We start from the raw sequence: 12,873 nt of genomic DNA on the forward strand, positions 1-12,873 counted from the left end.
TTCAGCAAAAATATTCAAGAGTTGGTGGTCAAACAAATAAGAAAACAACAAAGTATATTGAAACCATCATGTTAGCTATCTTAAAATTTAATATCCTATGACTTTTCTCATCAACTAAATGTAGTAGGGTCAGACGGTTCGCCTATGATTATTCGAGTGTACGCAAGCTAATCCAGATATTAAGGATCCTACATTGAAAAGAAAATGAGCTTGGTAATGATTTATAATAGACATGAGCTACTCCTCTTATAGTCAATTAGTTTTGAGATGAAATTTCATGAATATTAATATGGTATCAGAGCTCAAAACGCTCAAACGAGCATCCAGTCCAAAAAAAATGGGATCCGGCCAAGATCGATGAGCCAAAAGAGCCATGATCTTGAGGGGTCATAACCAATCGATTTTGAGATGGATTCCATGAATATTAATACCGAACAAGATATATATATTGAAAAATATGTACCTCCAACAGCTATCAATTTTCAAGCTTAGAAGCTACGGTGAGTTCAACATACATTATAATTTAATCACTTTTTTTAGATATTGTGTGATAACAATTTTGTTTTTTATTATGTTTTTTTAAAATTCTGCTTTCTTTTTAATATAATTTTATTAGTAAATTTTAACCATTCTGTTAAAAATATATTTGAATTGCTAGCTAAAATTAAAAAACAAAAACAAAATTTGGAAAAATTTTTTAAGCTTATTTTTTAAAGGCATTAAATAAAAATCTATCAAATTTTAAGTCCAGGAGTTGGGGGGAGTTTTAAAGTTATTTTTTTCTTTTTTGGATAATCAATCTCATCCGTGTTCTTCAAAAATATATTTATAACCAATTGAAATTTAAAAAATTTATTTATTTACTGTCAAACCCTGTATGTTTGATAAAACTCGAGTTTTTTTTTTTTTTCAAAAATCCCAAACACACCTATCAGTTCCACTAGTTATCGTCTTAAAACCCAAAGTTTGAATTTCATTGGATTTAATCAATATTGTGAAAATTCGAATCAATTAAAATCGAACTTACCAATGTTTTTTTGTTCTGATATTTTACAAATCAACCAAATGTAACTCATCAAGGTAATTTTTGTCCAAATTTTCAATTCTGACATATGTCTGTGACTACATAGGGAAAAATAGATAACAAACTATACCAAATCAATAAAATAAATACCTTTGGTTATATGAAAATTCAACAACTCTCCCAAGAGGCATATATCTGTGACCATTTCCAACAGACTCATTTGAATATTTTTATATTTTCATCTTCATTACCATTTTCATAAACAAATTACTCATCCAATACATTATTCAACAGAAGAGATTACATAAAAGAGAGTCCTTATTCTCAGTTGCATCTATGTGTTTATCCACTAAAGCTGAGCAAACCAGAAAGGAAGAAACCATTCAGAAACACAGGTTCAAATTACTAGAAGGAAGAACCAAAAGCATTGGAAGCTTAAAAAGAACCACTTGAAGTTCATTTTCACTTTCTTTGCTTTGACCCATGGGATATTTGCAGAGAATATTCAACTGGATGGCTCCATTTGAAGGCAAGGGGATGTTATCTAACCTCTCATGGCTCGAAAACCATGTTCTCGGTCTCCCGTTTCACAGACTCGAACAGCACAGTCGAGAGGTATCGCTCACCGAAGCTCGGGAAGACCACCTGCGTTCAGATTTCCAATTTCCAACGGAAAGATTAGCTAGATGGTGATCTGGTATAGAGAAGGGGAGGAATTCATTCAAGCTATAAATCTTTTGTTTCTTTTTTCCCCCTCCATCACATCAGTATCTATTTCTTCCAACAATTGTATAAGGTCAACAATATCATAGAATTTGATGAATGCTGCTGCAAATGAGAAACTGTGCACTACTAAATGATCAGGAATTATTCTACGGTTAAATATATGTGTTTTGGTCCCTAATGTTTGGGTACATTTTCAATTTAGAACCTAATATTTTAATATTTTCAAATTATACCATTTTCGTCTATCAACGTTAAAATTATAAGCCTATATGATATGATATGTAGTGAGTTGGTAAAAATCTAGAGAAGAAATTAGCCCAGCTTACCATCGACGAAATTTAATATTCACCAACATAAAAAGTATAATTGAAAAAGGGTAAAACATTAGGAACTAAATTGAAACTTTTTAACAAGGACTAAATTGAAAAATATCAGAAGAGACTAAAATGTATATTAAGCCTAGAAGTATCTCATACGAGTAGAAGAATCAACGTATAGAAACAAGCTCAAGCGGTATAATATCAAAGGTGGTGCTACAGGAGAAAAAAAAAATGACACTTACAACAATGAGCTTTCCAGCATTTTCTGGTCTCTTTGCAACCTTAATTGCAGCGGCGGCTGCAGCACCAGATGATATACCGACCTACAAATAGACAACGGTGTCGATGTCATAGAATACACAAAGAACAGAAAACTTTAGCAATCAGACATCAGGGATGATAGGCTCAAAAGATTATGATGAAAAATAGTAACAAATAGCATTGGAAATCCTCTTTTGAGGCCTATCTCCATTATGTTGCAACTCACCAGTAAACCTTCTTTCAATGCAAGCAGCTTTGCAGTTTCAATGGCTTCTTCACTTGATACCTGAAAACACATTCAAGTATTAAATTCAGTTATGCATGAGAGATAATCAGAAGGAAACTTTGAGAAACTATAGTCAGTTGAACGAAGGACTGGATTGTGGATATTGAGCAAAGGATGAGTATAGAGAGGTAAATCTTGTTCATTTTACAAAAACTTGAGAAATATATGCCAGTAAGCGAACCCAAAGAAATGTAATAGAGATGTTTAAACTGATCACTTCAAAAATACTAGCTCCTCTTTCCTATCTTCTTTCTTTTCTTTTCTCTGTTTTGGGAATCAAGATTTCTATTAAAAGTGCGTAAAATAAGTTCAGCATGACTAGACATTGGTGTTGCACGTCTTTAAACCATAAAGATTAAACATTTATCTACGGGAACAAGATCTTAATTGAACCTAATTTTCTCAAACCAAAAAAAGTTCCTAATTGAACCCATCTCGAGAGTCCATCCGAATGGACTTCATAAAATCCAAATACAATATTTAAAGTTAAATGTCTACACATGATGTCTCCTTATGCTTGTCATTAACCATTTGAGCTCTGTCACACACTTCCAATGTCTATTGAAAGAAATGTAATAAAAGTTCGATGCTTACTTGAACAACTTCATCCAGCACACTGACATCCAAAACTCCAGGGACAAAGCCTGCCCCTATTCCTTGGATTTTATGTGGGCCTAAATGTTCATATACATAATATGTTCTAATTAGGTAGGAAGAGAAAACATAAAGACCAACTTCTAAAACATTGATACGCAAGACTTGGTAGAGCCAATGCACTTTGCAAGATCATAAATGCAAATATAATATTTGGAAACATGCCCCCAACATCGTATCGTACCACCTTATATATCTTGTCAAAAAGTTCTTAATCATACGGATCATAAATCAAAATCATATAATCATGCTGTGTACTGATTTTTGGCAACATCCCCATGTTCCATGTAGTTTACGAAAAAGGGAGGAAGCGAAAGGGATGTCAGAACTCACCAGGCTTTCCTCCAGATAGAATTGCACTTTCAACTGGTTCTACACCATATAACTACACATGGAAGGGGAGAAGGCACATCAGAAATCCGGTAGGTTCTTCACAGATAACAGAAACACAAAAGTTCAGATGATGAGAAATGACAAACCTTGATGTTGGGATTTTGTTCTTTAAGATACTTCCCTGCACCTGTCACTGTACCTCCAGTTCCTATGCCAGAGACAAGTGCATCAACCTTTCCACCCGAGCCATTCCAAATCTCTGGACCAGTGGTTTCGTAGTGGATCTGAAAAGACATGAAGAATATAACATAAATCTCTCAGATGGAAAATGATGTGTCACATCAAATTGACTCGGAGGATACCTTTGGGTTAGCAGGGTTTTCAAATTGCTGAAGGATGTAAGCGTTAGGTGTCTTTGCTTTTATCTCTTCAGCCTTCTGAACAGCTCCTTTCATCCCTCGAGCTGGATCAGTGAGAACCAGTTCAGCTCCGAAAGCTCGAAGAATGGTTCTTCTTTCAAGACTCATTGATGCAGGCATCGTAATTATGAGTTTGTAACCCTTGGCAGCAGCAATGAAGGCCAATCCTATACCAGTGTTTCCGCTGGTAGGTTCAATCAAGACACTCTATGGAAGGAAAAAAAGGAGTGGGTCAACCCAGACACGAGAAAAAGAAGCAAACACACAATGCCTATGATCCACACATAATCAATTCAAAGTAAAAGTTCTAACAAAGTTTCAAAAGAAGCCATGTAAAGTGGATATAAGATGCAGTTTCATTCATATCTAAAAAGACCATTTGGAATCGCTGACCTCCCCTGGAATGATATCTCCATTTTTCTCTGCATCTGTAATCATGCTATAGCCAATCCTGAAAGGAAAGACAAATTTTCCTCATCACAATTATTGTGGAAAATTTTAGTACGAGTGTAACTTTAAGGAACCTGGACAAGAAGATAACACGATAGGATATAGGATTCAGCATGAAAACAAAAGCTCCATCTGTTTTTGTTACTTATAAACTAACATGATTCACCAGAATTACATACTAAAACTATAAAACCAATTATACAGAAATAGCAAGAAGCTACATCAATAAATAAATACGTTCTTTCTTTTTCTTAATGTAAGATGGTTTCCTAATAAAAAAATATAAAATAAAATAAAAAGTATACAAATAAACATGTTGCTTCCATGTTCAGTTGTGGCAAGAAAATGCAGCATCAATGCATCAGTATCACCATGCAAGTTTTAAGGTAACAATTTTTTGAAGAAAAGAAGAAAACATAGTGTATAATTTAAACACAAAAAGTACCTATCCTTAACGCTGGAGCAAGGCTCCATCATCTCCAACTTGGCAGCAATCCGAGCCACGCAGCCATCAACAACACGGTTGAGATACACAAGTGGTGTTTTACCAATTAGCTGTGAATTTTAAGACATTTAAACACATGTAATGAGCTGAAGTTCTTGGTATTGAACTAAAATTCATCATTCCATTCACAGGAGAGGGAAGGGAGAAAGGAAAGTAAGTGGTTTACTTCAGTAACATCTTTCGCTATCGAAGACTTTGCATCAACCATTTTGAGCAACAACTATGCAGCTGGAAAAAATAACAATAAATCAGCAAATCAAAGCAAATACTTCAACCACATGTTTCAGCAAACGAAAAAGATTCACAGAACGGAACATAAAGACAATTGGAATCATTTGATGTTAAAGTTTATCTCCCTGTAGTGGATCATTCAAACCAAAAAGATCGACTCTGCGTTAAAACGGAAATAGGGAGTTGGATGAAAGTAAAACATAATAATATACAGATAGAACAGAGAAGTCCCATTAACTACCGCTAGTTTCCTGTCATAAGAGACAAAGTAAATAAACAAATCCAAACACGTTTTCCAGTAAAAAGCAATCTACAGGGTATGTTGCGACCAGATCACTCAAATCCTACTCCAATAAGTTGAAGAAACTCTGGTCTCAGAGCCTTGAAAAATGAACCCAAAAAAAAAACGAAATTTCAAAACGAACCGAGATTCTTTCAACCAGCCAATCTGTTCACAAATTCATGTAAGAAAACATGCGTGAGAAGTGGGGATAATATAAAGCTGAAAACCGAGGTGATCCAAGATATCTGATCCAGAAACCATGAAAATTTCACACACACAAAAAAAAAAACAGAATGAACTCAGAAAACAAAATACTTGGTGAGAGATAAAAGCAACCCAGAAAGAAATTTTACAAGAAACAGTCGAAATGTTGATGTTTTGCACAGTAAACCCATACCCCAATTCCCTAAACACAATATGCATGAAAATGGAATGAACCAATTGACAGATGATGAAAATGACGAATAAACGAGCTCGAAACTCTCACCAGTAGAATCTTATCTGAGAAGCCAAGAGCGGAGGAGGAGAAATCGACTTTGATTTTTATTTTTATATACAACAAGCTGAAGAAGAATACAGGGCATATTTGCCGGCTTCAATGCTGTGTACCTTTTCGGGATATCCGTCCCTGTGCGGCTGTCACTGTTCGGTTCGATTTCTCCATACCTATTTAACCGAATTAAACCGCTCGATTTTGGGAAGCGAATCAATTTTGGTTCGGTTTTTAAGTGATATTCAAAATAAACAAATATACATTTTATTTTCATATTCTTTCTTTTTTTTAATACAACATGTAGGGGATTAAACTCTTCGAGATATATATCAATTATAATTAAGCTATGCTCGCTTTGAAAAATTTTATTTTCATATTGGTTTATGAACTATTTTATTTTCATATTGGTTTATGGACTTCCAAGATATTTACCATCTATATTACCGAAACAATTACTTTTTAAAAGTTTGAGAAAAGTATAACATTTTGGAAGTTGAAGATCAAAATATAATAAATTAAAAGTTCATTTGAAAATTCGACCACCAATAATGAATAATAATTGGAAAATTGCGGTGCTCAGTAAAAATCTTTTATGCATTTCAAAATATGTCACATGTTTTTTAAATTTTCAAATATAACAAAAATTTTCACTTATATCAGTAGTATATCAGACACTCATACCAGTAATATATTAGATGTATATCACATACATATTACAAGTATATTAGATGTTCATATCAGTAATATATCATATGTATATCATTTTGGTAAATTTGTCATTTTAAAATTCTACCTCCATTTTTTTAACTTTTGTATTTGAAAAAAAAAACCAAATTACTACTTTACAAAATATTATTGTGGTTATAAACCATTATTAGGTCCTCTCTCTTTTCAATGTGGGATCTTTAACAATCATATTTATTATTGTCCCATAACAATTAAATCTTAATGACTGGATTTAAACTACGACGTCAAGATAAGCATAACTTAAGAAACCATCAAAAGGTCATAGATTTAGATCTCTACCCAACGTGTTGTATTAAGCAAAAAAAAAGTCTTATTTTCAACCTTTAATTTTCTTCTCGTGTTTTATGATCAGGTAAATAAAACAAACATATAAATTTTTTTAGTATAGTTTAAAACTAATAGAAAAAAATAAAAAGAGAAAATTAATAAACATGAAAAACTAACATCTACCTGAAAAGTTTTAAATTACCTATGGATCAAGTGTAGGGTTTAAATTTTCAATTGTACTTTTTTGTCTGGGACAAAACAAATTTTCCACATGGACAATATGAGAAGAGTCTCACTGTTAAACTCAAAAGTTTAAGCTAATAGGTTAAGTAAATTTAATTCATTTATGAGTATTTCAACAAGACTTTACTGTTCAAGCTGCGTAAAATACTCATCACCAATACATAGTAGGATTCAATATGTTCAAGAAGGTTCAAAAACTAAAAAAATTAGATTCTTAATTGTACTTCAGCCACTATTAAATTATTAATTTAAAAAATTACAATAAAAACTAAATATTTTTTATAAATTTTATAAATTAAATAAAAAATTAAAAGTTGATTGACATAAAATATAATATATAATTGGTTAATGATCCGTCAAAATATAACTCAGTGTTAATTGATATATATCTCCAACTAACAGGTTGTGAGTTCGATCTCCCACTCCACATGTGGTAATAAAAAAAATAAAGATTCAATTATAATTATTTTTATTTTTTACTTTAAACATAATCAAACCATATTATTTGAAAATTGGAGAACTGAAATATACATTGAATAGAATAAATACAATACTTGAACCGAATCGAAAATCCTGACTATCTAAACCGGAGATTTAAAAGAATAATAATACAAAAATAAATAAATAAAAAATAACAGTTGCGTAGGAAAAGAAATAAAAGAAACTGTGGCGTCACAAAATGGAAACTGGAAACTTGAAAGCAAAAAGTCTTTTTTCCTTTTTTGTCTTTTTGTTATTTTCCATTATATGATATAATCATGCATATATATTACTTTTATATTTAGTTATCAATCTTACATTTTTAGACCTTCAATTTTAAAGCTACATTATAAAAATAATTCGAACTTATATAGCAAGTTGAGTATAATTCAACTTATTAAAATATTATATTAAAAAAAAAAAAACTCGAGGTTCAACCTCCAACCCTACGTGTCTCATGAAAAAAAAACTTGAACTTTTATTTAAATAATACTCCAATTAAATTAAATTTGTAATTTAGTCTTTCATTCTAGCTATAAATAGATATTATAATATTTATGAAAATCTTATGCCTCTTTTAGATATTGTCATGATAAGATTATGACGTGTATATTATTTTATTTTGAGTTTTTTATTTTTTATTTGTTGAATGTTATGTGGTTATTGATTGGTTCGAAATCAATCTTTTACTTTAATTTTCATGAAATATTAATAAATATTAATTTAATAAAAATTAAAATTTTTTGTACACATGCTAGGTTGAATACGATCGAGGATACTTTGTCCATGACGTATTTAAAAATTCTCTTCCACATATTTTATTTACTTTTCCCATAGAATTTTTGGTTATATAAACAAATATTATTGGGATAAGGAAAATAGAAGTTTGACTTTTGAAATCGTGTTAATTTACAAGTCTTTCAACGTGGGACAATTGTGCACGAAATTCTCTATTACTATTCGTGTGAATTGTCAAAATAGTCCTTCAATTTTTTTGAGTTATTTTTAATTACAAAATTTAAAAGCTTGCCATCAAAACTATATACGATAAGTAGAATAACCAACATAAATAAAGCTTCATTGTTTATTAATTATAATGCAAGTTTCAATCCCATCCTCATTTATTATACTAAAATATGTTTTTATCTTTTTAAAGGCTCCCGAATAGTCTTTGTACTTTATGGTATTTCATCTCTTAATAATTTCATGTACTCTATAATCAAAAAAATATTTGATAAAGGTTTAGCAACATATAAAAGTAACTGGTAATATAAACATAACTTAACGGGGATTTCGCTTATTTTTATAGGTCAAGGTTCAATCATTCATCCTCATATTTGCTGTAATCTATAGTATATATAAAAGGTGGGACGAGGAGAAACTTCTATATACCATTTTTGTTTTCTCATTATAACTCTGTTCACTTTTCTTTTGATGGCAATTGTGTCATTTAAATACAAACTTTATCTCTCTCAATTTATCTCTTCTCTCCATCACAATCTCATCCCTCTAAATTTCCCTATTTTCTCTTAGTAATTTTCTCTCTCTTAATTATTCTTTCATTAACTTTATCTTTCTCATTGATTTTTTTTTAACTCCTTTCATTTACCACATACCCTCACCCAATCCTTTCATCTTCCTAACCCCCTTCCAATTATCACATACCCTCTCCTAATCCTTTCATCTTTCTAATCTCCTTCCAATCCATATATAAATATGTGTCCTCTCTTTCTCATGCCAACCAAAAATCAAAAGGTGATGGATGGAACAAAGTGGAAAATTTTCCAAGTGGTGTGAAGGTATGAAAATTACTCTCTTGCTTTAGCAACGACAACAACAATGCACATATGGGTGATCGAGAGGAGAATTCATAGTGAAGAGAAACCAAATTAAAGCTGAGTTGATGGTATCGGTTCACTTTCCCCAAATTTATCATTGTTTAGGTTGAAAGAAATTCTAGAGTACGATGTGTCGAGATGGTGGTCGATGGAATCGAGATAAAGCAAAATTCGATTATTCTCATAATTTGGATAATAAGAATGCTTATGAGTTTGATTTTTATTTTTATTTTTTAAACTGATGCTTTTGATTTATATATGTGAAATGTTGTAATTATTTTTACGGGCAAACAAACAATTTTTATCCCTCTCAATATCATCAGGTTGGACCTTTTAGGATTTACTCTTTCTCTCACTCTTACCTTTCTTTTTCATTCTAGATGAACAAACTCACTGATTTAACGTCACACAATTTAACAAAGATAAAATGTAATATAATAATTTATAATCAAGAAAATTAGAGGTAAATTAAGAACGTTGATTCATTAAAAACAAAAACAAAAACTTGCACGTTGGTGCTTTTTCATCTTTCTTACACCTCAAATTTGTACTTACTTTCCATGCTAATATTTCATCATCTTCTTTTATTACAACAATATCATACTTTGAATTTATATTTATATATAATCACTTTCTTTCTTTAAAATGATAATATTATAAACTTAAAAAACACTATTTGTTTTACTTTAATTTAGAACTACAAGATTCTACGTGCAACGCACGTGTTTCTTACTAGTATATATAAAAAGATAACTCAACGACAATAGATTGTAAAATTAAGAAAAAACCACCGTTGTTTACACGATAATCGTATTAAACTATGCTACTTGTTATGAATATATGTAATTAAATATTTTGTGTTTGACAAGCATATTTAGATGTATTTTATTTTTAGTACAAATAGAGGATTCGAGCTCATGATCTCTTGACTATAGACAGAATGCGGTACAAGTCATTCCCGAAATAGGGTAGAAAAAGAATATAAGCAAAAACAAGGAAAAGGTTTTTCATAATTTTTTGATCATACATAATTAAATTATAGAATTGCCAACAAGAATTTGGTTTTGTTTACGAACTTGATGTTGATAAATCCGCAGATTTGGAAATTCATTTCGGACAATTGAACCTTCTCAAACTGTTTCTTTTTAAGAACCAAAAATATTTGTGCCAAAATAACATATGCAAAAAAGAACAAAAGGCCTTGGACACGTAATGGATCTTGAAGGACTATTTCCGCATCTCCCTCACCAAATCCTCCCACTCCAGTATCAATTAGTGTTGAGAAGCTGATATGGTATATTTTATTTTTATTTTTAGTTAAACAAAGGGTGAAATCAAAATTTTGAATTTCTAACATTTTTATGTGTCGACTAATTAATTAAGATAGCTCATATTGATAAATCTATTTAAATACTTCATCACACATGATTGTATTATTTGTTTGAAATATTTTACAGAATAATGTCGCCACATTCTTGTAATAATAACAATATTGACAGATGTGCACATTTGGTAGTTGGAGTAAGAATTAAAATGGTGCCAACTTGCTGAGTTGTCACATTTGCTGACTATCATAATTGATAACGAATACATACATATATATATTTGTTGCTTTAGTTTAATTTATTTCAAATGTCATGGACATGGAATATTTTGATTGAGTATGATACGATCCATCGTGGTCAAAATTAGTGTAATCAAATATTCAAATATTATTAATATTATCTCCAAACGAAACACGTATATTATTATCTAATGGGATACCCTTTGTCAAGTTGAAATAAGTTACACATGGATTTGGAAATGATAATTGACAAACTCAAACTTTGGTTAAACTATTAGGATCTGTATTGATATTATCCTAATATATTTAAATTAGTTAGGACAATTTTAGTGATATTTTTTTTATAGTTGGAAAGTTAAAAAAGTACCCGGAGAATTAACCCCGCCTATTAAATATAATAATAAGATAGAATATAAATAAATATTCATTCTTCTCATTCTTTTAAGTATTTTAAATTTTGTATGTAACACTTATTAACTTGAATTAAAATTATCAACACGTATTGTTGGTAACGGGGCTATTTGGGAGTGGGGCGGAGAATGAGGATTCCTCGAGCAGGAATGGGCTCTTTGCTAGGAATCTGTCTCTAGTAACCTCTTAATAAACCAGTGAGTGACGTGATGTTTAGCAACTACAAATATGATAGTGAAGAAGGAAAGACTGGTGTGGCATCAAGGTGATGAGATAACCAGCAAAAAAAAAAAAAAAAAAGTAACAGCGGAGGATGGCACGTAAAAATAATGAATTAGAGTGGAAGTTAGGAGAGAAGAATAATAGGATGAATGAGATAAGACTCATAATAAGATAATGAAGGGGATAGCTCAAAAGATTAGAGTTAGGATTATTATTATTATTGCTTTTAATATTGGGCTGGGCTTGGGCTTTAAAATTGGAGGAGGGTTTACTTGATTTCATTTGATGGACACATGCATATATTTTAAAAATCGGTATTGAGAAAAAAAAAAATGCACCTATCGGGGTGGGTAGTGAAACCCTTCACTGTCCCCGTTGGAGACTCATATTTAATCTCTAGTTTGACCCCATATTCGATCAAGTCTGAGATTTTCCAACCCGATCAAGCTAGGGACGTACAAATTATTTGACATCATATCAACGTATTATTTAATTGAAGCTTGTAAATCATTTATATCGTTAACAAGAAGGTAAGAGATTAAATTTATTGAAATTTGAGGTGGTTGATGGTTATACTTATTACCATTATTTGACAAAACATATGTGTTACATTGATGCTTAACTTCTCAAATTTTTGGGTGGTAGCATGATGACAACTAAATATAATAAAATAATAAAAACATTTCATTTATTAGTAATTAGTAATTAGTTTGTCATTTTAGTTATTGACATCTCATATTGGTCGTGGAACTAGTGAACATAACTACAGAGCTAAAAGGGCATCACTATCATAGTTTTAATTCTCCATACTCCATATTAAAAAAAAAAAAGAGAAACAAATTTGATATAGACCTAAAAGAAAAAACCTAACAAAATAAAGCAACAACGTTGGTTTAGTTGATTTGAACACAAACATCAATAATATGATTTTTGTTACAATATTGATACGTCGAATCAAACTATAAAACTCTTAACCATGAATAGATTAAGATAATCATAACACTACATTAGTGATATAATTGATACAAAACTCTACAAATGGGTGACTTTAGACTCATTTGAACATACAACTCTCGACTTCACACACAAGTCCACGACTACCATTAAGCTCAATAT

At 30.9% G+C, this 12,873-nt stretch overlaps 1 protein-coding gene across 4 annotated transcripts; it reads right to left on the minus strand.

Moving 5' to 3' along the window:
* Nucleotides 1-1,240: 1,240 nt before the first annotated feature.
* LOC111013057 (cysteine synthase) lies at nucleotides 1,241-6,111 on the minus strand. Of its 4 annotated transcripts, none has more exons than XM_022287413.2 (11): nucleotides 5,980-6,111; nucleotides 5,145-5,206; nucleotides 4,919-5,028; nucleotides 4,417-4,474; nucleotides 3,967-4,230; nucleotides 3,751-3,888; nucleotides 3,605-3,656; nucleotides 3,212-3,291; nucleotides 2,558-2,617; nucleotides 2,313-2,393; nucleotides 1,241-1,669 (listed from the first exon to the last, which is right to left on the minus strand). In XM_022287413.2, exons 2-11 carry the CDS (start codon nucleotides 5,184-5,186, stop codon nucleotides 1,577-1,579), a joined length of 978 nt encoding a protein of 325 aa, XP_022143105.1. In that variant the 5' UTR covers nucleotides 5,187-5,206; nucleotides 5,980-6,111; the 3' UTR covers nucleotides 1,241-1,576. The 4 variants fall into 4 exon arrangements, with proteins under 4 accessions (XP_022143105.1, XP_022143106.1, XP_087983610.1 ...); XM_022287414.2 differs by lacking the exon at nucleotides 5,980-6,111 and adding an exon at nucleotides 5,890-5,961; XM_088127484.1 differs by lacking the exon at nucleotides 5,980-6,111 and adding an exon at nucleotides 5,846-5,899.
* Nucleotides 6,112-12,873: the final 6,762 nt, after the last annotated feature.

Source organism: Momordica charantia (genome assembly GCF_013281855.1).
Source record: "Momordica charantia cultivar OHB3-1 chromosome 8 unlocalized genomic scaffold, Mcharantia_2.0 BLBB01000008.1, whole genome shotgun sequence".
Taxonomy (NCBI): Eukaryota; Viridiplantae; Streptophyta; class Magnoliopsida; order Cucurbitales; family Cucurbitaceae; genus Momordica; species Momordica charantia.

Excerpts from the sequence above, each read along its gene's own strand:
- LOC111013057 (XM_022287413.2), bottom strand. The coding sequence starts at position 5,186 with ATGGTTGATGCAAAGTCTTCGATAGCGAAAGATGTTACTGAA. Across the intron at positions 4,475-4,918 it reads TGCTCCAGCGTTAAGGATAG|GATTGGCTATAGCATGATTA; the intron begins GTACTTTTTGTG and ends CTTTCCTTTCAG. Across the intron at positions 3,889-3,966 it reads AAAACCCTGCTAACCCAAAG|ATCCACTACGAAACCACTGG; the intron begins GTATCCTCCGAG and ends ATGTCTTTTCAG.